The 24,748-nt window shown below is 37.5% G+C and overlaps 4 protein-coding genes across 5 annotated transcripts in view; 1 reads left to right on the top strand and 3 right to left on the bottom strand.

The window, feature by feature from the left end:
- LOC125845036 (E3 ubiquitin-protein ligase BRE1-like 1) overlaps positions 1-24,748 on the top strand; it is a 187,823-nt gene that overhangs the window by 131,265 nt on the left and 31,810 nt on the right. The window lies entirely within an intron of this gene.
- Positions 1,458-2,042, bottom strand: LOC125845940 (uncharacterized mitochondrial protein AtMg00310-like). The gene has a single exon (XM_049525423.1). It carries the CDS (start codon positions 2,040-2,042, stop codon positions 1,458-1,460), a length of 585 nt encoding a protein of 194 aa, XP_049381380.1.
- On the bottom strand, positions 3,332-4,399 carry LOC125845939 (uncharacterized). The gene is made up of 2 exons (XM_049525421.1): positions 3,700-4,399; positions 3,332-3,579 (listed from the first exon to the last, which is right to left on the bottom strand). The coding sequence occupies exons 1-2, from the start codon at positions 4,397-4,399 to the stop codon at positions 3,332-3,334; spliced, it is 948 nt and encodes a 315-aa protein (XP_049381378.1).
- LOC125845040 (chromatin structure-remodeling complex protein BSH) lies at positions 10,200-24,312 on the bottom strand. Its single transcript, XM_049524438.1, has 11 exons — positions 24,200-24,312; positions 23,935-24,003; positions 23,724-23,812; positions 23,042-23,136; positions 16,400-16,471; positions 16,168-16,215; positions 15,964-16,047; positions 11,041-11,079; positions 10,831-10,913; positions 10,657-10,719; positions 10,200-10,502 (listed from the first exon to the last, which is right to left on the bottom strand). Exons 2-11 carry the CDS (start codon positions 23,985-23,987, stop codon positions 10,403-10,405), a joined length of 726 nt encoding a protein of 241 aa, XP_049380395.1. The 5' UTR covers positions 23,988-24,003; positions 24,200-24,312; the 3' UTR covers positions 10,200-10,402.

The raw sequence follows: 24,748 nt of genomic DNA, 5'->3' as shown, positions 1-24,748 counted from the left end.
TACTCCATTAAGTTGTCTACTTGATTTCCGTCTATAATCTTTCATCTTTAATTCATTTTAGCTCCAAACTTCTTCATCTTTACACAAATTTTCTCCTACAAATAAAATACAATATTCAACACAATCCATAAAAAAATCATGCTCAAAAAGGACAAATACAAATAATAAATGTAAGGCAAATAATGATTAAAAATATATAATTTTGGCATCACATCACACAACAAACACACTTAGATAGATTTTCATTTTAGTTGATAAAAGGTACAACATGGCATGATCAGGACTTCATGCATTAATATCAAAGATCAACAAGTAGATTTATTGACAAGGGTACTGGGTAGTTTTCAACATGAGATCCTCATAGACTAGTTTGGCTTCTTCAATATGTTCAATACATCCAGCTTGAGGGGAAATATTGGAATTGGTTAATAATGAAATTGATTAGTTAATTATCTTGTAATCATTTAATAATGACATTTAATGTATTAATGCATATTTGTGCCTATATTGTCTTATAATATAGGGCCCAACACTTCTCCTCCCAGACGTGCTTAGATTAGGATTTCTCAGCTTGACTACTTGGATTGGTGAGTCGTCATGCTCTGAGGACAAGGCCATTGATATTACTTTATTACTTTTGATGTCTTTCATTTTAGACTTGTACGTGGTGTATATGTTACGTCTCAATCACTTTTTAAAAAAAAAAATGGTAATGGTGTATTCTTCAGCATTAAGGAGATGCTAGTGACCTGCAAACAGAGGGGAACAAAAGAAGAGAAAAAAATATATTTACAAGGGTCCTAATAATTCTACAATCTGTTCTGTAACATCTAAACCTTTCTCTTTACACCAAAAATAAAAGCATGCAATACAATTCCATTTAACCTTCTGAATGGAATTGGACCTATCTTCAAAATTTCTACTATTTCTTTCTTTCCATACTGTCCACCAAATGCAATGTGGAATTATCCTCCACCATGCGTTTTGACTCTTGCTCCCCCTTCTTCTTATCCAACAACTCAACAAATCTGCAGTATGCTCGGGCATGGTCCAGTTTGTTTTTGTGAGACTAAGGAAGATGGCCCAAATTTGTGTTGTAAAGTTGCAATGCAAGAATAGATGTTGGTTGGTCTCTGTTGCGTTCCCGCATAATGAACACCAAGATACTATAATCTTTCCTTTTCTCCTCAGCACTTCATGCGTCAGGCAAGCCCTTCTAGCAACCAACCATGTAAAGCATTTTATATTAGTTGGTGCTAAGGTTCTCCATACCTTTCTCCACAAACTCTGCTTAGAGTTGCGTTGTTGTGGGCTTTCCATTTTGTCTGCTCTGCTAACCGTGAAAGCCCCATCTTTACTATGTTTCCATCTCAAAGAATCAGGAGCATTGGTAATGCCAGGGAATTTTTCTAATAGCTCTAGCAATTTGGCCACTCTCTCCACTTCCCAGTCAGATCCTACCCTTGTGTTGTCCAACATTCATTGATATTTGCATCAGGATTACTACATAGTAAGAACAGATCTGGAAAGGATTCTTTTAGAGGAATCTGTTTGTTCCACGCATCTGTCCAAAACTTAGTTCTCCTGTCATTTCCCACTGCAATGTACGTATTAGCTTCAAGTTTTTTCCATAAGTTTCTGATAGTTCTCCAAACCCCCACCCCATAGGCATCAACACTAACATTATTGCACCAAGGATTGTACTCACCATACTTGGATCTGATGACATCCTTCCATAAAGCTTGCCCCTCTTCATTATACCTCCATAACGATTTCATCAAAAGACTATTGTTTTGTTTCCTTAGATCTCTAATACCCATACCTCCTTTGTCTTTGCTTTTCAAGGTTATCTCCCATTTGACTAGGTTATAACCTTTAATTTTTTTGCATCCATGCCAAAGGAAGTCCCTCCTTAATTTGTCCAGGTTCTTCAGAACTTTGGGGGTAATGGAAATAATGACATGACATAAGTAGGAAGGGAGTTTAGCACTGAATTGATGAGAGTGTGTCTGCCTCCCATAGACAAATATTGAGCCTTCCATCTTGCTAATCTCCTTTTTGTTTTCTCCACAATGTCATCCCAAATTTGTATGCTCTTGTGTTCATTTCCCAAAGGCATACCTAAGTAAACTGTTGGCATATTCTCCACTTTGCACCCCAAAATATCTGTCAGATTCAAAATGTTTGTCACCTCCTTGATTGGAAAAAAAATTGCTTTTCCCCCAATTCACTTTCAAACCCGAGGAAGCTTCAAAAAACAGTAAGATTATTTTTAAGAATCTTATTTGGTCCTCCTGAGGTTCATAAAAAATAATAGTGTCATCTGCATATAGCAAATGAAAATTTTCTTTAACTTGTCCACTGCTACCCTGTCTATGAAAACCTTTAATCCATTTGTTTTGTATTGCTATTCTCATCAAGCTATCGAAACCTTCCATTGCCAAGATAAATAGAAAGGGGTATAAGGGGTCACCTTGTCTAAGTCCCCTTTCTGAAGGGAAGAAGCCCACTGGTTCACCATTCACCATAACAAAAAAATGGACAGTGTCGATGCAGAAATGAATCCAACCCAACCACTTTTCTCCAAAGCCCATTTGTCTAAGGGTGTTTAGCAAGAACTTCTAATTTACATGATCATATGTCTTTTCAATGTCCAATTTGCACATTACACCAGGATCAACACCTTTCAATCTTGAATCCACACATTCACTAGCTATAAGTGCAACATCCATTATATGTCTCCCTTTAATGAAGGCCATCTGATGCTTGTTGACCAACTTATCCACCACTTTTTTCAGTCTCTCAGCTAGTATTTTTGCTAACACTTTATATATGCCTGAGATTAGACTTATAGGTCTGAAGTCCTTCAATTCAGAAGCACCTACTTTCTTGGAGATGAGAGCCACAAAGGTTGCATTGAAACTTCTCTCAGACCTCTGAGTATTATAGAACTCGTGTATCATACCTTTGATGTCTTTTTTCATTACTTCCCAGAATATAAGATAGAAGGAATGGGAAAACCATCGGGCCCAGGAGCTTTCTCCATCGCACAAAGTTTAATGCATTCTAGAATCTCCTCATTCTCAATTTGTTTCTATAACTCTTCCTTTTCATCCTCATTAATACAAGTAATCCCCTAAAATTGTAATTCTGACCTCCAAACTTCTGTCTCCTTGTACAAATTTTTGTAGTAACTCTTGATTGCCTCATTGATATCAGTAGGATCAGTGACATTGTTTCCCTCCACATTTAAAGATTCTATGGTGTTGTATCTTTTGCGAGATGTAGCTATTCTATGAAAAAACTTTGTGTACTTATCCCCCTGCTTCAACTATTGTATTCTAGATCTTTGTCTCCATCTTATCTCTTCATTTTTGACAACTTCTTCAAAGGACATTGCCAAATTTGTTTTTTGCATTAATTCATCATTTGTAAGTGGTCTTTGCTCCTGAAGGATCTCCCATTTGGACAATTTGTCAAGGATTTCTTCCTTTTGTTGTTTCCAGTTGCTCCTATTATTCTTGCTCCATTCCTTTAATTTCCTTTTTAGGAGTTTCAGCTTTTCAGCTAAGACAAAACCTGTTGTACCAGTAACTACAAATGATGACCACCAGAAACTCACTTTAGCCTTGAAGCCTTAAACCCCCATCCACCAGTTTTCAAATTTGAAGTATGACTTCTTGAAGTTCATGTCTCCACAAGTCAGTAGAACTGGGTTATGATCAGATACCAACTTTGGAGGAGTTGATTGTCTAATGAGGGTGAAGAGTTTCTCCCATTGAGCAGAATACATTATTCTGTCAATCCTTGATGCAGTTGTATGGTTCTCTCCTCTTCTCCAAGTGAAAGACCCTCCAAATAAATGAGGGTCTATAAGCTCCAGCTCATCAATACAATCAAAGAATTCTAACATAGCCACATTGATAGATGAACAGTTTGTTCTTTCTGATGGATATCTGACGACATTAAAATCACCACACACTACCCACGGCCCTTCACATAGACTTCTCATGGCTCCCAATTCACACCAGAGATCCCTTATTTCCATTCTTTTGCACTTCGCATAGACAGTCGCCAGGTACCATGTTAAATTCTGGTTCTGACTTGTTAATTTGCAAGAAATGCATTGCTCACCACTCTCTACTAACTCCCCTTCCCAGACCCTAATGTCCCATAGTATTAGTATCCCTCCACTGTTCCCCACTGCTTCCAAATGCAACTCCCCCACCCATTTATTGTTCCAAATAGTATGCAATAGACTACTTACGTTACCCGTCAGTTTAGTTTCCACTAAGACATAAATATTTGCCCCCCATTGACTAACTAGATTTCTAACTAATCCCCTTTTATTTTCCTCGTTTAGACCCCTTACATTCCATGAAACTAATTTCACCCTCATTGTTCCACAATAGTTAGGCTTCTCCCTCTGATTCTTGGCTCACCATCCTTGAAATTCATGTTGAAAATTAAATTCCTTAATTCCTTTGGGACATTGTTGTTGAACCTGCTTGATGAACTATCCTTTGGTTTCTAATTCTCCCTTGGCTTGTTTTACTCTAATTTCATGATTAAGGAATAAAATTATTTTTCATACCCTTTGGTAGATACTCCAAACAAACGACTAAGTTTGAGTAGATTGAGTTGAAACCTTAGCGTTGCTTGTGATTCAATACAGTCTTATACAATGTTGTCATCCATTGCTAATGGTTTAGGGTCCTCATACTCTACCATTTGTTCTCTGAAGAGCTCTATAACGCCTTCTTCCACCTCACTGTCAATTCCCTTAATGCTATCCATTTGGCTTGAAACTAGATCGCTTGTTTTTTTGCTTTCTTTGATCTGCAAATTGTCTATGATAAGGCTCTGAAAGTTCTTGGGAGATGTTTCCATTCGCATGTAGAATTTTGTGTCCTCATCAATGCTGGAATGTTTAAAGATTTTTTTTTATTTGCCCGACTCCCTTAAAGGGTTCTGTGAATCCATTGGACTTCTTAATTAAAAAGCTCATCTCATCTGTTCATTTCTGAAAAAGGAGCCGGTCCTCCTCTTGATAAGGCTCTTGTGACCCAATAGGCTCAATAAATGGTTCTGATGTGGGCTTTGGTCTGGGAGTTAAATGAATAGGCCTAAAAGGACTTTCTGGTTGATCCATGTTTGGTGGCAAAGTGGAATTTAAAAGAATTCGATCAGGCCCCACATATTCTTGTAAATTCAAATATTCAGCACTGCTACAAGCCACCTGCTCTAAAGCTGACACCACATGTTGCGTGTCAGACCCCACAAAATCTGTTAGGTAAAGACCTACAACCTCTTTGCCTTTTTCATGAAAAGTCTTCTTATACTTTCCACAACCCAGAACTACTCTTGGTTCTCATTTACCAGCTATAGTCACATATCTAGGGTTAGTAACTATCTCTTTTTTCTTGTACATCGCCGACGACCCTACCCATATGGGCATACAGAAAATCATATTTCCATCATCAACATCAATGGACAGTGGTATTGTCTCCCTAGGACCCTAAACCCGAATGCGAGCCCATCGCAGGTGGTTTTTAAGTTCCGTTTCTTCTTCATTTTCCCGCCAACCTCCACATTTATCACCTATCTCTTTCATGACACTTGTGGACCAGAGGTGTAGAGGAAGACCATGTACTCTGATCCAAAACCAATCAAACTTGGTTTGGATTGGAAAGGAGCCCTTTGTCGGAGACCACCGGTCAAGTGTTAAGATGACCCCTTGTCTTCTCCAGTCGCCCATAAGAATGTGTTCAGCTGCTTTCCTTGATTGGAACTCAAAGAGAAACTGAAAACCATTCATGTCATACACTTGGATATTTTGAGTCCCTTTCCATGTCTGTAGAGCCCATCTTCTCACCTCATTGCGAGTCGGAACTTCATCCCCACCATTGAATCGACCAACTAGACATCTGCGTAGACGATCATTATCAGCCTCTTGAGTTTTCACAGAAAGTTGGTTCTTCACAACATCAACCTCAGCTTCCTTTAAAGTCCACTTTCTCTTATTAAGAGTAATCTTTGAAGCTGCCCTTCTCATTTAATAAATGTTCTGTTGTACCTCCATTTGTAATAAATGCACCAGGAGTGCTAGTTTTCTCTGTAATAAGTTCCTCAATCTTTGTAGCCACTAGGCCCCATCCCTTATTATAAGAACTTTCTGGAATGATGATCACAACTCTGTTATATCTCTTAGCTGTAATAATGGAAAGAAACCTCCTGTACTTATTGAACTTTTGAGAGCAATAAATATAAGTAGAGAAATCTCTGCATCTCCACGATTTAAAGTTCTTCCCCCTGTTTTCTGATGCGTCACTCATTCTTCTGCATAACCAGAGTAAAGCACATTTACTTAGAGTTAACCTTCTAATAGAATTCGTCACATTCTCCACCCAATCAAACCAAAGTACTAAATCTGATGAATATATAGAAATCTCATAACATTTTTTCCTAGATCTAAAACAAAGTCTATTGTCCATTGAAAGAGGGTAAACTGGAGGGTGCAAAAGAGTTGAAAGTAGGAAAAGTAGACTCCGGTGATCGGATATCGTCGGAAAAAGGGTAACACAGGTCCAGAGGGGACCTCTAAGAAAGAACCCTAGGGATATGTGCTTGGGAGACAAAGTTTGTCCAGGTCAGGCTTTGAACCCGCTTCTCTAACTTGATAGAGCATTACTTTTCATTTTTTTGTATGGAGCATTACTTGTTAGTTTCATGCTGACATTGCATGTGATTTTACCTGCAAGGACTATTGGGTCTGTGTTATCTCTCAACCACTCTTATGCTATTAGAAAGACTTGTGGCAGACTTAGTAGTATTCAGTGTATCTCTTATGTACTTTGTTGATATTGTTTGTGTCATCTTATGATTTGAGAGTTATATTGGATATATCTCTTTAATTGCCATTTATTACATCGTGTCTATGTCAAATAACTTATTTATATCCTCTCGGGGTTCAATTCGATTGTCATGTTCTAGGGTGTACTTTAGGTTGTGACAAACTTGGTATTCAAAGCATCAGGTTTTAGAAAAGAACCTAGGATGTCTAACAAGCCGCATCGAGTAGAATCTTGTTCATGAGTGTGAAAAGCGCCACATTTATGAATAGGGGGTACAAGGCGTTTAGGAAACTTCATTTATTTCACTACTTTAAAGTCGTGTCATAAAGCTCATCTCTATAAAGGTCTCTTTCCAAAATATTGTTCGATGTTTTTCAGGATATGCCTCCTCAAAGAGATAACGCAAGAAGAAATATGGCTAATGATGTGGAGCCCGAGGTTCCTCAAGTGTAGGTCGATCCTTTGGCCGAGCAAGTGACTCACATCGAATTTCGAGCCACTTTCCAAGTATTTGATCAAGCTATGACGGCTTAAGCTAATAGAGAGGCCATTGCTCCCGTGAACCCGAGTATGGGTATGAAGCTAATAAGGGTGAGGTACTTCACTAAGATGAATCCCCGGAATTTCATGGGTCGAAGGTTGATGAGGATTTTCAAAAGTTCATTGATGAGGTTTAGAAGATAGTGAAAATTATTTGATTTTCAGCGGTGGAGAAGGCGGAATTGGCCATTTATTAATTCATAGGTGTTGCCCAAGTTTGTCTTAATCAATGGAAGGGAGAGAGGGCTATTAATGCGAGTCCTCTTGATTAAGAGAAATTCAAACGGGATTTTGTTGATCGTTTCTTTCCTCCTGAGATGAGGGACGCGAAGGTGCTTGAGTTGATTAATATTCATCAAGGGAACATGAGTGTGAAACATTATGCTTTGAAGTTTATTCATTGACTAAGTATGCCCCGACTATGGTTGTCAGCTCTAGGGCAAGGATGAGCAAGTTTGTGTCGGCAGTGTCAGAAATGGCGGTCAAGGAGTGTCATACCGACATATTGATCAAAGAGATGGATATCTCTGATTTGATGATACATGCCTACAAATTGAAGTGGAAAAGTTAAAAGAGAAATCTAGGGAGTCAAATAGTGCAAGAACCGGTGATGGTGACTTTTCTCATTCTAGGTCCGGTGGACATGGTTGTCCTTAATTCTGGCAAAAGTATTTTTGTCAAGGTTCTTCTAATGTTCTGGCTCCTAAGTTCAACAAAGATAGGGTGTCTAACCCTAAACCTCAAGGAGGATGTGGTAGTAGATCTTCTATCTATTTCCGCTTGTAAAAGGTGTGGCAAGAGTCACTCAAGAAAGTGCTTAGCCGGTATGGATGTTTGCTTCGGTTGTGGGAAGAGTGGTCATTAGATGAGGGATTTTTCGTTGCAAACTACTAATGAAAAGGATGGTATTTAAGCTCAACCTAGTGGTTCAGGTTCTTTATTATGTCTTCAACCATACTGCTGACCTGATTTTCCACCAATTGTTTGTTTTGCAGGTCAACATTATCCTCACAATGGACATTGGTCTTCTCCACATTAATTTGACTACTGCGTATCCAAGATTTCAGAAGGATGGATGCATTATTACGAAAAGATGTGTCTAAGATATAAATTTGAACTGTTTGACATTTAGGTTCTTAATATGAGCCATTAAATATAGGTCCAAAATACATAATATTACTAGTTTAAAAGTTTAAACACACATTTGATTTAATTAAATAATTTTTTTAGAAATTTTCAATGTAACACTCTTGAACTTTGAAAGATTAAAGCAAAAAAATAAAGAAAACTTACTTGAAACGTCAAAAGTGTTACCGATAAGCACTTGGAGAAGCGTTGCTAAAAAAAACAATATAGAATTATATGATACTTTGAACATGCATGCACACATCTATATTTAAGTATTTTTAAAAAAAAATATAACACTACTATATATAATCTAGAGAGGGGAGCATGGGTTCACGTGAACCCACGGAACCCCCTCTAGATACGCACATAGGTTATCCTTATTATTTTCTTGTATGCTGCTGGCATTTTTGTTATCTTGTTGACTGCAATCATATTTGTCCTGACCTTTAACTACTACTGCATATGTAGCACAACTGAAAGTCGTCGTATCCCCTCATTGTCTGTACTCTTCATTGTTGCTTGACCTGAATTTTCAGCATTGATGTGATCATGTTGCTCCTCATCTGCCAAACTGCAAAATGCATTACAAGTCACCACCCCCTCATTGCCATTAGGAGTTGCTTTAGGAACAACATGATTATGTCCAGTTTTTTCCATTATGAATACTTTCTGAGTTGAGCACCATCTTTTGACAATTCTCTTATGTCTTCTGTTGTATTGGAAGTTTCTTCCATGTATTTGCTGCCGAGGTATCTCGCCTTTCTCTTGACCCTCTTGAATTTTGTCATGCTTTAATTCAGGACGAAGTGATCTACATTCTTCTTCATTATGACCTTGTAACTTGCACGTATGACAATATTTAGGCAAGAAATCATATTGAATCTTGATCTTCTCAATCCTTGTGTTCTTCGCTTCAGGGTTTATGACCTCTATTTCCACCCGCTTGGGAAGGTTAGCCATAAGGTTCACTTGAACTTTCACTCTTGCACAACTGGGACGCGTCTTATTAATTGTTGCCATGTCCAGATATAGTGGTTTGCCCACAACTGAAGCTAGTGAAAATAAAGCTTCTTTCATGATGTAACAATGTAACAAGCATTCTTAGACATGATATTAACAAAATCATCCATGATGTTTAATCAAATTTATGTGTCTATTCCTTAATAAACCAATACTACAATCACCAATGATCTTCAACTGTTTAGGTATTTGCATTATCAAATCATCGAGGTCAGGCCAACCATATGAAAATTTGCCAATAATCGCATACTGTAGATTCTCAATCACATTCATTCTGTCTACTTCCTCTTCCGTCCATGTGATTCTGGGCACTCCTCCTACATACTGAATCTGTTAGGCTGTTAAAGTAAGAGAAGAAATATCATAAGAGAGAGGCAGGGCCTGACCAGCACTAGAAGGAGGCTGGCTGGCGGCCATGTCGGTAGAATTCTATCAGGCCTAACTAGAGCGTGGATCAGGAGCTTAAACGAAAACTCACAAACCCATTTGAGATTAATGAAACACTATGATACCACTATCAAGTAGATATGGGAACTTTAGCCAACAGACTTAGAAATGAGGATGGTACAGCACGCAGCTGTCCCAGCCTTAACCCAGTCCATCAACAAGTCCATTTCCATATTTTGTAATCCAACAAAACCATACAAGTAGAGAAACAACTATTAATAGATTAGCACAGAAGTGCTGTTCCATATTTTCTTTTGACAAACAGAAGTAACTGTGATCTCCAGATCAATGCAAAAATCTGAACATTATCTACAACACGGGATTTTGGCTATACTATGACTAGGATCATTCTAAAACTTTAAACAAGTTCTCCTTTACACTGCTGGTATCCATTCCAATAGACATTGTCTGCATCACCGAGCAAGCCTCTCTTCCTTAGCCTCGAGGGCATCCACCTCTTCATTTGACAGGTGATCGACAATTGGTTCATATGCATCAGCGTCCCTCTTCTTCCTGAGAACAGTCACATTTGAAATGTATGAATTCCAAAACTGGACTTGCTGATGAGATATGATTGAATTGAAATACAGATTAAAAAATCCTAGTTTCGATTTGGCTTTTATTTTTTATTGAATGAAAGAATATTAAGAAAAAGCAAGAGTGGTACCGGACAACACTTGATTTTATGCTGAATAGCTTCCCCAGGTCCAATGCAGGCAAACCTACTTTACTGTCAAAAAGATAATTATGAGGAAACAGATGTACCGAGGATAATGTAAAGGAAGATCTGTGATTTGATCAACCAAGATCAACATAAAAAGCATAGCTCAATGACACAAACCTGGCAGAGGGATGTTCCATTCCTCTGCGTCCTTTCTTATTAGCCCTGCTTTCTCTCGCGGATGCAACACTTTGCTTTGCAATCTGAAAAGTTAAATACCCAAGATAGTCAAAAGACCTTGAAGTGGCTGGCCTTCAACTATGAACACATAGTTGGAATCCAGGTAGAAACAATTAGGTCATGTACGCCAAATGAATGATATATTCTCACCTCATAAAGTTGTTCTCTAACTGCTATGGCAATTGCAGGCTACAAAAAAAGGAGACAACTATCAAGAAGAAAGTATACCCAGTTTTTTAAAATAAAAAGGATACTGAAAAATGACAGTCTCGCATAGTTGAACAGATTGTTTAGGATGCAAGTAAAATACTGCGTAATTAAATAAAGTAATTACCCAGGATTGTTTTCTAGGAGTAAAAAGTGAGAAAGTAACACAAAACTACAATTTAGTGCTGTCCAAGAAGACACAACTACAGAAAAATGTGTCTCTTGATGGGATAATGTTGGGACAAAATCTCATTTAAATACTGAGCTACGTAAGAATCAGGCACTCACCATCTACTTTCATTGTTCAAATCTTTAAAAACATTAAAAACCCGTTGTTCAACTCTTTGAAAACATGAAATAATCAAAAGCTCTGTCCTCCCTCTCTATGGTTAACCTAATAACGAATGTTTCTTAAGGGACTGGAGCAGGCTACCACAAGACAAAATATCCTCTTTCTAATGAGATTCGATTTGGAACTATTATATGTCGAGAGTTTACTTATACATGAACATATATATAAATCTTTCAACACATAAATACAAAGGCCTACAATATCGAGAGGTTTTAACATCCCTAATGCATGATTGTAACACAAGCTCTTAGTTGTATGTGTTTGTTCGTCCAGTTCCAATTATAGGGCTATTCGAACTTTAACTAACAAAATATAAAAAGTAGGTAACTAACTCCTCGTATTCTCATAGCTATGTCAATGGTCTAACAAAGTTGAAATTATTTGACAGCATATTTTTGTCAAATAAATTCAGCATTGAAGAAAACTAGGACACTTTCTTGATTAAGGAACTGTGCATTTTCCTAGAATTTCCCTCACGAGACTATCAAGAAATGAGACCTAATGGCATTTTAATTTTATGATTCCTTCATCAATCCTCCCCCATTTACAAATTACAGAAAGATCTTTTCCTAGTTGTAGCAAAATAGGAGGGAGGTTGTCACGACCCAAAAATGGATCTGATGGCACTCGACAAGTCAGCCTAAAACCCAAATATCACAAACTATGCGGAAGTAAGACATATTGAAATCTCAAAATATCATAAGTGCAGATAACTAAGTCAACTTAATAAAACCCCCAAAACCTGGTTGTCACGTGTACAGCCTTTAATGTGTTATAATTGATTCAAAGAAAAAAAAATACAAGTCTCAGACATTGTTTCTAGAATAGAACAAGATCATAAATAGGAGAAAGAATATCCGTTGAGATGACAAACAACCACCTCACAAATTTCCATAGGAAGCCTCGGAAAAAAAAGAGAATAGAAAATATCACAAAGATCCGGGTACGTAACCTACAAAAATGTAGAAGCAAGTGGTGAGTACCAAACCACACGGTACTCAGCAAGTAAACTTCTAAACACAAGCTAAGGGAATAGAATAGGGGTACTCCTTGCCACCCCAACCGAACCTGCATAAAACCAGTCCAACCTAACGTTTCACAATTTACATAGCTCACCAGCAACATTTTAACAATTGCATATCCTCAACAACAAACTCAATATTCATCAATCACAAGTTCCACAGAAAGGCACTCACAAGATCACCAATGATAAAGATGTGCAATGCAATGTCAAGTATAGTGATGCATGTCTGACCTAACGATACACACCCGCTGTCTCTCAGTCTGGGACCCATATTTGTACATGCATCCGTCGCGGCGTGCAACACGACCCTCGATAATAAAATCCGTCGCGGCGCACGACACGTCCCTCGAAATGGTACCATCCTCTTTAATTTCTTATTCTTCCTCAATTCACATAACACTTATCACAACCATATGACATGTTCCCACAAATAATGAGGAGATGACCATTTTCATAACAATGCACAACAACACAATCATGATACAACATCAACAATTAATCAATAATACTTTCAAACCATTCTCAACACATCACACACCAATAATTAATCACATTGCATTTTTTTTTTTTGACAAAGGATCACATTGCATTTTATTACCACTTTTTCATCATTAGAGATATTCAATATGAACAAGTCAAACCATCACCAAGTTCTATTACATCCCAACACATACCACAAGGAAATACACAATTCTATACACTTAACAAGGGTTCAGAAATCCACTTGCCTCAAATAATCGAGTAATTACTTTGGGACTTGAGTCTTCCCCTTTCATAAAGCTTCAAAGGTGCTTCCAGTCTATCAAATACATAATACTCAAAAGAATACGAATCTAATGACACCATATTACTATATTTTTAGTTTCGGCTCAAAAATTGGGTCAAAAAGGCATCCCGAGCCACCAAATTCGAATTTGAAATTTTCTTTCAGATTATGTTTACCCATGATAAAATAAACTCGCATGCAAAATTTCAACTAAAACGGATCGTTATTCGACCCCCAAATAAAGATTTTGTTCTAAGAACCCTAGACCTATATTTTCTTAAATTATACACATTTCTACCCTAAATATAGTAATATGGGTGTCATTAGATTCGTATTCCTATGAGGATTATGTATTTGATAGATTGGAAGCACTTTGAAGTTTTATGAAAGGGGAAGACTCAAGTCCCGAAGTAATTGCTCGATTATTTGAGGCAAGTGGATTTCTAAACCCTTGTTAAGTGTATAGAATCGTGTATTTCCTTGTGGTATGTGTTGGGATGTAATGGGACTTGGTGATGGTTTGACTTGTCCATATAGAATAATTCTAATGATGAAAAAGGGGTAGTAAAAGGCAATGTGATTAATTATTGGTGTGCGATGTGTTGAGAATGATTTGAAAGGCTTATTGATTAATTGTTGTTGTTGTATCACGATTGTGTTGTTGCGAATTGTGTATTGTTATGAAAAATGGTCATCTCCTCATTATTTGTGTGAACATGTCATTTGCATTGGTTTTGAGACATGATTGTAATAAGCATTAGGGAGAATAAGAAATTAAAAATGATGTACCATTTCGAGGGACATGTCGTGTGCCGCGACAGATACTATATTTCGAGGGACGTGTCACATGCCGCGACGGTTTCTATTATCGAGGGAAGTGTCGCACGCTGTGATGGATGCATGGACAAATATGTCCCCCATGGATCCCGGACTAAGAGACAGTGGGTGTGTATAAGTTAGACATGCATCATTATACTTGACATTGCATTTCATTGCATTGCACATCTTTAACATTGGTGAACCTGATCTTGTGTGTTGCTGATCTTGTGAGTGCCTTAATGTGGAACTTGTGATTGATGAATATTGAGTTTGTTGTTGAGGATATGTAATTGTTAAAGTGTTGTTGTTGAGCTGGTGAGCTATATATATGTAAATAGTGAATTGTTAGGTTGGACTGAATTTATGCAGGTTGTAGTTGTGGAGGTTCTGTTGGGGTGGTAAAGAGTACTCGTATTCTATTCCCTTAGCTTGTGTTTAGAAATTTACTTGTTGAGTATCGTGTGGTTTGGTACTCACCCCTTACTTCTACATTTTTGTAGGTTACGAGCCCGGATCTTTGTGATACTTTCTATTCTCTTCTTTTTTCGAGGCTTCCTATGAAGATTTGTCATCTCAGCGGACCTTCTTTCTCCTATTTATGATCTTGCTTTATTCTAGAAACAATGTCATTTGAGACTTGTATTTTTTTTTCTTTGAATCAATTATAACACATTAAAGGCTTGTACACGTGACAACCAGGTTGTGGGGGTTTTATTAAGTTGACTTAGTTATTCGTACTTAAGATATTTTGAGATTTCAATGTCTTACTTCCGCATAGTTTGTGATATTTGGGTTTTAGGCTGACTTGTCGAGTGCCATCACATCCATTTTTGGGTCGTGACAAAATGATATCAGAGCCCCAGGTTCATAGGTCTTACGTGTATACAAGCCGAGTTGAAATAGAGTCGAGGATCGATACGGAGACGTATGTACTTATCTTCGAGAGGCTACGGTGACTTTTAGGAAAAATCTTCACTTTTGAATCTCTATTGTGCATCCTTTGTCCATTCTGATATTTATCGCTTCATTCCATTCTCTCTCCACTTATGTGATGACTCGTGCGTAGTTCCTCATGCGAGTAGTTGGTGTAGTGTATGGATTGGAGGTTAGATTTGGTTCAGAAGTGATACACTTATGAAAACGATGTGCAATCAAATTCAGAATGTTCAACGATTTGAAAGGGTTAATGCAAGGTGATGGCTCGATGATGCATTTTGAGGATATTCGAATGATGAGTTTTAACAATGGTTTGAAGGACTTCATGAACGTGTTATCTTTTTCAGGTTAGTTACCCCATTAATGGGAATAGTACTTTTGTGGTATAGGCAATATATGGAGTGGTTTGACAATTGGAAGTGGAGTAATTGATGGTATGGCTAGATAATGAACATTGTAACTTTGGAAAATACAGTTAGTAAAGTTGTCATAACATGTATGGATGGCTTAGAGAATGATGAGAATGATGTTGTGCCAATTGAGGTCAACATCTCTACTAAGATTTCATAAATTGAGGGTATACCTAAAAGGGTTGTTACATAGGTTATTTTTATCTGCACAAGTTGCAAAATATTGAACCCAAAATATTCAGTTTTGTGTCAAAGATGTGGAAGTATTCTGGAATTTGAACATTGAATCTTGGGAGCACAGGGCTAATTTTTTGGTACCACAATTGTCTCCAGCTAGCTGATATACACTCTAATTAACCCCAAAAAAGAATCAAACAGGAATGGGAAGAAAAAGAAGTATAGAAGGGCACCCCCTTAACTTCATCACCCCATAACTTACAAGTATATCAGTATGATGAACATCACAAGAATATGCAATAACAAATGATAATTTTATGGGATGGAAACACAAACACTATTTTTATTCTCAACCAACAGAAAGGAAATAAATAGAGCTTACTCCAACTTCTGGGTCTTCAATTTTCATATCTTCACAAAATGTTCGTGCAAATTCTTCAGGATCACTCTCAAAATTGTTCATGTCCTGAAATTATTTTATTTCTCTTTGTATTAGTTAGCAACAAATGAGGCAGAGTAGTTGCTAATTTGATCACAGTTCTTACCAAAGCAAGATAGATGAAGAATGAGACATCCAACAACTTACCCAGAAAAAATGGTCCTTGATAACTGTGTGATTTACTCGGAGATCAAGCTGGATGTGCCCGGAAAAGAAAGGGAAATAGATAAATACAAGTACCTAATTCTAATGATGAACCCTCAGCAGTTGAGACCACCAAAGTCAGTAAGATAGGTCTCTTTCACAGTAATTTTCTTTTGGGATGAATAATCTTTCAACGTAATGTCATCAATATCAACAAAAAACAAATGTGACAAACCTTGATAGGAACAACTTTCTCGCCAGTGTGCATATCTTGTCCTTCGTATGACCGAAATTCTGTCAACTGTGACTACAAAATTGGAAGTGGAGAAGCCAATAAGATAAGTTGCAGGAAACAACAGAAAAAGAAGCATGTACCCTAAGCAGCCATTTTACTACAGAGATCACCAGACACTAGAGCAATACCAATTTGTTATCCAGAAAAAGGAATAGCAGATATGAAGGGATTTTTTTAAGATTGGTAAACAGGAAACAGCCAGAAAATAAAATTTTATAGCCAAAGGACACAAGGGAAAATATTGTTGAATCATATTTATAGCCAGAGGTCCTACATACTATGCCACAAGTGAGTCTAGATGAAAGTTCCTACATCAATGGAAGAATACAGTTGAGGTTTCTCCAAAAGTGTTCTGTAAAGACTAACGTTAACATCTTATGAACAGCCTTTTGGTCATTTATCCAGATCTGCCTAGTGAGTTACGTCACTCAACTTGCACTCCAAGTACTCTATCTTAGTCCCGCACAACCTAAACCCTAGACTCCGGAATTGGGATATATACTATTGATTATGTATAACAGTGCCACAACATTGACTAAGTTTAGCAAGGAAATTTTTTATTTTTTTTTTGAGAATGGTAAACTTTACTTCTATATAGCCACAGGTGTACTACAACTAAGTGTAGTCCCCCATCACAAAATTCTCTTTACAAAATCCTAATAATTGTAATTACAACCAGTCAATTGCATTAAAAACATTTCCAATGTTGTCTATAGCTACTTGTTTACACCAAAAATAGTAAAGGCCTAAGCAGTCTGTCTTGATCTTCTGTATGTTGCTCTTTTTGCCTTCAAAATGTCTCTGATTTCTCTCCTTCCATATGGTCCACCAGATACATGCGGGAACCATCTTCCATCTCTCCTCCTTTCTTCCTGCATTTCCATCATTGTTCCAACTTTTTAGCACTTCTTTGATTCTCCCAGGTTTCACCCACCTGATCTTCCTCTTGTGTAAGAACGTCTGCCACAGTTGGTCTGTCCATTTACAATGCAAAAGAGATGGTTCACTGTCTCTATTTGTTCTTCACATAGATAGCATCTAGAGCATAGGTTGTGTTTCCTCTTGTTGAGGTTTTCATGAGTGAGGACTGCTTCCTTTGTCAGTAACCATGTAAAGTAGTTTACCTTATAAGGCACTTTGGTCTTCCAAATCATTCTCCATGGCCATCCTATCTCCTGAGTATTTAGCAAGGAAATTTGATTTTCCGAAATTGAATTTTGTTTTGGAAAGGTGTTGTTGGAATAGATAGGGTACGGCTTTTGGAGTTACTTTTGAACATAGGACATAGATTGGTTGCTTGGAAAGTGAAGAAGATGAGATGAACTCTATGTTAGCCATTAAAACTTGCTTAAGCTTGATTTTGAAAATTTAAATTTCCAAAATTGGAATTTGTTTCGAGTGGCTGTTGGACTAGATTTGGTACATCTCAGGGAGTTTGAATCTCATTTTTGGGACGATTAGTGGAGATTTGAATTAAAATTTGAGCCTATTTCGAAGTAGAAGAGGAATATAGAAGAAGATGAGATATGTATCTCTTGTGTATCCCTCTGTGAATCATTTGTATATCCCATATGACCATATGTATCAAATGAGTAGCTCTTGTGTATCCCCTATATATCCATGTATACCTGTGCGTGAGATACATAAGTCGTAGAGAAACTTTTCAACTATGATGTTTGATTCCAAACCACCTCTGATCTTCCTTTAAATTTGTATATTGCCTCGTCTATGTGTTTTCGATGAATTCCAACCATACCCATTGAAAACAATCTTTTCTTCCCAAGGTAACTTTTCGTGGCTAAGCATGGTTAAATGATTAAATTGGCTAATTGGCAGTAAACTTCTTGTTTTTATACATCCCGGTAGTTGGCACTTTTTTGCAAGGGGAGAGTTAAACCAAGAGGGCCAATAACTTTGTCATGCAAATAAAGAGGAAAGTTCAAATTAACCACCTGAAGTATTCAATTTGTCTTACATTTGTCCTTCGCTTAGCTTTTGTTCCATAAATGCCCCCACAACATTAATTTTGTCTCATATTTGGCCCCTCAATCAGATGTGGAAGTGAGACTTGCCACACAGATCATCCCTAAGAAAGAAAGTTTTAAGTATCTCGGGTCTGTAATCCAAAGAAGTGGCGACATCGACGATGATGTCACACACCGCATTGGGGTTGCTTGGATGAAATGGAGGAATGCCTCTGGAGTCTTGTGTGATAAGAAAATTCCACCTAGACTTAAAGGTAAGTTCTACAGAGTGGTAGTTAGACCGGCCTTGTTGTACGGAGCAGAGTGTTGGCCAGTCAAGAACTCACATGTTCAGAAAATGCAGGTTGCAGAGATGAGGATGTTGAGATGGATGTGTGGGCACACTAGGAGTGATAAGATTAGGAATGAAGTTATCCGGGAGAAGGTGGGAGTGGCATCTGTGGTGGACAAGCTGAGGGAAGCGAGACTGAGATGGTTTGGACATGTGAAGAGACGGTGCGAAGACGCACCAGTGAGGAGGTGTGAGGGGCTGGTCGTAGAGGGTACACGGAGGGGTAGAGGTAGGCCTAAGAAGTATTGGGGAGAGGTGATTAGACAGGACTTGGCTCAGCTTCACATTACCGAAGACATGACTCTAGATAGGAAGGAGTGGAGGTCACGTATTAAGGTTGAAGGTTAGTAGGGCTAGCGTGCTGTCCTTTCTCGCGAGGGTATGGGTTGCTAGCGTGTGTAGTGGTCGTAGCCTTTCACTTGCAGTTCTTGTCTGTGGTACCTATAGCCTTTTGTTGTGTACGGCGTTTCACTTCTCTCTTTGTTCTTTTGAGGCTACCGTCTCCTCTGTTGATTATTTACTATCTTTCTTATTGGATGGTATGTTTTATGCACTGCTCTCCTCGCCTTTAACTTGGTTTTGGTGTACTTGAGCTGAGGGTCTTTCGGAAACAGCCTCTCTACCTCCACGAGGTAGTGGCAAGGTCTGCGTACACTCTACCCTCCCCAGACCCCACTTAGTGGGATTTCACTGGGTATGTTGTTGTTGTTGTTTGGCCCCTCAATCAAAAGGTTATGTAGCTTAGCTCTGACATTTGCCACATTGGAGCTACAGAAACAAAACAAAGATTACCCCTAACTATCAAATTAGTTATGTATACCCTCTACAATAATTTGAAGCATGCTCCTAAACATTGAAAAGGTTAAAATATATACCTACACAACTAGACCAATTTTTCCACTAGGAAATCATTAGTAGGAGGGACATATCTGAGACTTAGGCTTATATAAGGCTCCTATGAGCCAAAAGGTGAACAAGGGTCAAGGGACATATATAAAACAAAACACAAACATTAGGGGTAATTTATAACAGAAGTAAATGTATTCCTCGACTACAAGGTAAGTAGTCCAACTTCAATTCCTTACTTTTATGTATTTCAATTCCTTACTTTCATTGACATAAGCAAGCATCACCTATGTTGATCGGACTCTTCAAAAATGTCAATGGGTGCGTGTCGGATTCGCCAAATGTAGTGTATTTTTGGAGAATCCGACATGGGTGCGGCATCAAAAGTGAAGAGTCCGCGCAACTAAGAGCATCACTATATCAGCTTACTTACCAACTTGTAAAACAACAACTTACCATAAGTGATAAAATTATATATTTAGGTATTTGATTGTCCAAGGTCAACCAGATGATACTCAGCAAATGATTAATTGGAATCTTCCTTTTTTCCTTCAGTAAGTCAATAAAAGATTGAACCGCAATGATTAACCTGCTTCAATGCACAAAACCTTGCACTCCTACCTTCCAAATGTGAGAGGAGATCTTGAGCAAGTAAATAAATTTCTGGATTAGCATGCATTTACTGTTTCTGGCATAAAGTCTTGTCTTTGCTCTATTTACCCAGTATAAAATAGAGCATTCTCTTAACTTTTTGCCATCAACTTGCTTTTGAAGCTCCCTTCACTAGCAATACTTCACACCCTGTGAATCTCTCTCTCAAGAGCTCCCTCTCCCCCACCCAACCTTTCTTCTCAAACAATAGAAAATTAAGCAAAAAAAGTAACAAGATTTTCAATTTCATACCCCAAGAAAAATGTCAGCCTATATACCTGAAGAAATGATGGTTCAAATCTTCTCAAGGCTCCAATCCGGATCTCTACTCCGATTTAGGTGTGAATCAAAATCATGCAACTCACTAATTTCAAGCACTGAATTCATATGGCTGCACACCAAACACACTGTTCTTTCAAAACCTCCAACTGGTAAAATAGTTAGGTACTTCTCAAAAGCTCAAAGGAAAAATATTATATTCAACCTACTGATGCATTACGCGGTATTGAAACTGAAGTAAGAATAGGTGCCCTTTCAGTGTTATAGTGCGATATTATTATAGGATTGTGGGTATATGCAATGGATTCCTCTGTTTGTAAGATGATTTATTTGGGTAAAGAAATCTTTTGGTACTTTGGAACCCTAGGATAGTCAGTCGACAGCTGTCTCACCCTCCCAAATTCCAAAGCCTCCTCTTTGTTTTGACAACTTAGGGACTTATATGTCTGTCTTTGGATTTGGCTTTGCAATTAAAACGAGAGATTACAAGGTTGTGAGGATGACATATGCTCATGGTGACGGTGGGTACTTGGTACCGCCTAAGGTTGAGATATATGCACTTAATTCAGGAATTTGATGGTTTTATTCGAGACATTGGTGTTGTGGAGTACTTCTGGAAACAACTTGTGGTTTGTGAGAAACTCCACTGGACTGCATACAGGAGAACTAGGGAGGGGAGGGTGAATAACTTAATAATGGTGTTTGACCTGGATGAGGAGATTTTTCAGGAATTATCATTACCAGAAAGTTTGGCTAGTGAACCACCTACAAATCTGAATGATGCCAAGTGTCACATTCATGTTTTACATATTTAGAGTTGGCTTTGTAGACGAATTAGTAGCAGCCAGTACTTCGAGCATTTGTGAGCCCAGTTCTCCTTCGATGCATTAGAAGTGATTAGCAATGTAATTTAGGAGCCAGAAGTGGTAATATAGGAAATTTTGAGTGTCTATAGAGTACTTAATAGTACTACTAGAGTAAGAAGGAGATCTATTCAAATGCCCATTCCAAAGAAGGAGAATGAGCATATAATCAAAGTTCCAAGCTCTAAAACAAGAATAGGTGCAATGGCATAGATACGCTGAGAGTGATTAGCAATGTAACTAAAGGAGCCAGAAGCGACCACATAGGTAATTTTAAGTGTCTATCAAGTACTATTTAATTGCACTACTAGAGGAAGAAAGGAGATCGCTTCAATGCTCTCCCCAATGAATGAGGCTACGTATATAAACCAAGGTTCCAGGCACTGACGATTTCAATCTAGCTTTATATAAATAAAAAAATGCTTGGCCTATTGTGAAGCAGGCTTGTTAGGCTCTCAATCACCTTCCATCAATTTTTGTTTAGGATTAAGCCTGTTATGCATCTCAAATTATTAGCACTTTCCAAAAATGCATGCATCATGATCTCAATATCGGAGATTCCCTGATTCTCTTTGTAAATCGGCTCAGGAGTAGCTTCTTCTAAAGCAACTTACAAACACCTCAAAGGGAGGAATAAGATTTCCTGCCTCTAAAAGGAAACCAAAGAATTAAAAGAAAAATAATCCTTCATATGGCTTTTAAGTAACACAAATGTCTCACTATTAGCAAGGAGCAGTTTGAGTTTTTCTCCGTACTTTTATGCTCCTTGTCCTTGCACTCATTTGGTCAATTATCAAATGGCACCAGTTTGACAGCCAATGGTGGATCTGTATATGTTGGGTCCCATCAAAATGACATCGACTTCCCAGCTACGCAACATATTTCCCCTCATGGAAGTCATCACCAAAAGTCAGCAATAGAGGCTTAGGTCTATTTCATAACTTTCAAGGTTCACGACGTTATGTATACAATGTGATGGATTTTCTAGATTTCGGATTAGGATATCAACTACGAAATATGACAATGTTTTCCAGGTGTGCTATTCCGACGGTACCTATTACCTCACACCAACACAGGTACCGCGTAGCTGTGTCAACAAAAGCTTAGGCAGATAAAAAGAATCACCTAAGGTTCTTTCAATACAAGAGAATCTCTTTTTTTAAAAGGCTCTATGCAAGAGAATCTCTTTGGAAGGTGATGACATTATTTGGACCAGAAATTGCTTGTTGATACTGAAGATTGTCAAAATTTGTGCACGTCGGGAGAGGAGAGAGATTCTTGATTTCAGCATGTACAGATAGAAGTTTAAGAAGAAACAAAGAGCATTCCAGAACAGACACTATCAGTGATCTCAAATAAAGACAAAATCTCAGGCCACGTGACTTTTAAGAAGGCTGGTTGATTTGAACCAGCAAGGAGAAGAGTAGGAATCACGTAATCTTCAGAAGAAAATTAACAACTCGCATTATAGATCTAATCACCACCCCCACACACACACAAAAAACTCAATCACAGATTATCCCATTAAGCAGGAGGAAAGATGACAGAGTGGTGCATATAACATGCTCTATTCTTTTTTCAAATTCAAAATGTTCATAATTGAGGTTTTAAGACTTCTTATAAATACCTGAATGGATTGAGCAATCTGAGTGACAAAAGCAGGAGGAAGTTTCAAATCCTTCACAGTTCTCTTCGCAAACACCACCACCTCTGAGTCAGGATCTGTAATTAAGAAGTTCAAAGAAGGACAACAGCTTACTCAGTTCAAGATGATTTTAAGTAAACTACAATTTTCCCTTCTTTAAAAGTGACCTACAGAACCATTCACTAAAGAGATAATATATATGGCTTTGTATACGAAGCATCACATCGGAAAAAGCAATTTAGCACAAAAGTTATCAAATTTTGCATAGGTTTCAAGCATCTTTTGCCAGAACATAAGCTCTACAACATTACTATTTGTTTTCCAAGATAGCACTCAGCCAAGGTCATCAGTTATAAAGCCATGTTCAAGGAATACTAGATCCAATTTTTATCACACCAGAGCATCCGTTAGGGTGCTAACTTTTTCTTTGAAGTCTTCAAAAACAAAAAATTTTCCATTTTGACAGTACAAGTGAGCTGTGGTAACATTCAATATTTAGAATAAAAGATTTGAACCTTGATTGGGAGAAAATACTAATTAAAAGCATCAAATAATGGTACAAGAAAACAGCTAGGTGCTTAATAGGGTACAATGCAGAAGCAGGAAATCATTTGCTTATTGCTGTATTATATAAATGTAAAAAACCAAATAGATAAAAGCTTACCATTAGGGTTCCAAGTAAAAGCATCTTTAAATCTTTGGCCATCAATTTCGATGTCGAGACGGATAGGAACAAGATTCTCAGCTGTTGGCCTGTAATTTAGATATAACTTTTGTTAAACATTAGAAACGAATCATTCTTATACGGTTATACCATCACATATATGTATGTATATTAAAAGTGAAAGGAAGAGAAAGATGAACAAGGCCGTTACATTCTAAACTTCACTGGGTTCTTCAGTGAAGAAGATGCAGATTGGGGTTTCATCACTGCTTATTTCAATCTGAAAACAAAAACAAAATCTGACAAAAAGGAATCTAGCTAATAATTGCAACATTGAGATTGAGAATTAATATAGCAAATAGTAATGCATTTAACTTGTTGTGAACAAATTCGTTACTATTTTGACACTTCACATTAGGAAAAGGATTTAGGGCTTTCTTTCAACTGAATATAAGAATCAGATATAGAAGGAAAACCTGTAATTCGATGTCGACAGAAGGAGGAAGGAAATCGCCGACGACGTCGCCGGAGAAACCGTAGCGACACTGCCGTTCATATAAAACCTAATATATCAAATATTTATATGCATATATATTTGTTAAAAATTGTTGCTCACACCTTTAATTTTAGCTAGCGTTCGGCCCAAGTTCTCAATATTTTTGCCAAATAATATTTGGGCCAAGTTTTTTCCAAGTTAACACACTGTGTTTGGTCCTAAGTTTCTCCAAAAATATTTGACTATTTTAAAAAATATGATTTATATTCATAAGTTCTAAAAACTATTATTAATGCTCATAAGTTTGTATTATCTATTTATAATGAATATCCGTTAAAAATAATTTTATAACATAATTGATAACAATCAACAATAACAAAACAACAATATAGACAAGAACAATACATTAATGCATATTCAAACAACCTCCGGAGGAGGTAGTAACAAACTATTGTTTTATATAATATTCCCATATTCTACGAACAATCTCTTCCCGACAAGCTTATCTTTCTAGATCAGATGACTGAGA

The sequence above is a fragment of the Solanum stenotomum genome, chromosome 11, assembly GCF_019186545.1.
Source record: "Solanum stenotomum isolate F172 chromosome 11, ASM1918654v1, whole genome shotgun sequence".
NCBI classification, from domain to species: Eukaryota; Viridiplantae; Streptophyta; class Magnoliopsida; order Solanales; family Solanaceae; genus Solanum; species Solanum stenotomum.
This window is presented reverse-complemented; position numbering and strand designations above follow the sequence as displayed.

Bases quoted from the DNA above. Each gene is read 5' to 3' on its own strand.
- LOC125845940 (XM_049525423.1), bottom strand. From the start codon at position 2,042: ATGGAAGGCTCAATATTTGTCTATGGGAGGCAGACACACTCTCATCAA.
- LOC125845939 (XM_049525421.1), bottom strand. From the start codon at position 4,399: ATGAGGGTGAAATTAGTTTCATGGAATGTAAGGGGTCTAAACGAGGAA. The intron at 3,580-3,699 runs GTGGAGACATGA...CTGGTACAACAG, and splicing joins TAACCCAGTTCTACTGACTT to GTTTTGTCTTAGCTGAAAAG.
- LOC125845040 (XM_049524438.1), bottom strand. From the start codon at position 23,987: ATGAAACCCCAATCTGCATCTTCTTCACTGAAGAACCCAGTGAAGTTT. The intron at 23,137-23,723 runs GTAAGCTTTTAT...TCTTAATTACAG, and splicing joins TTTTACTTGGAACCCTAATG to ATCCTGACTCAGAGGTGGTG. The intron at 16,048-16,167 runs GTAAGTTGTTGG...AAATAATTTCAG, and splicing joins TCAAGGACCATTTTTTCTGG to GACATGAACAATTTTGAGAG.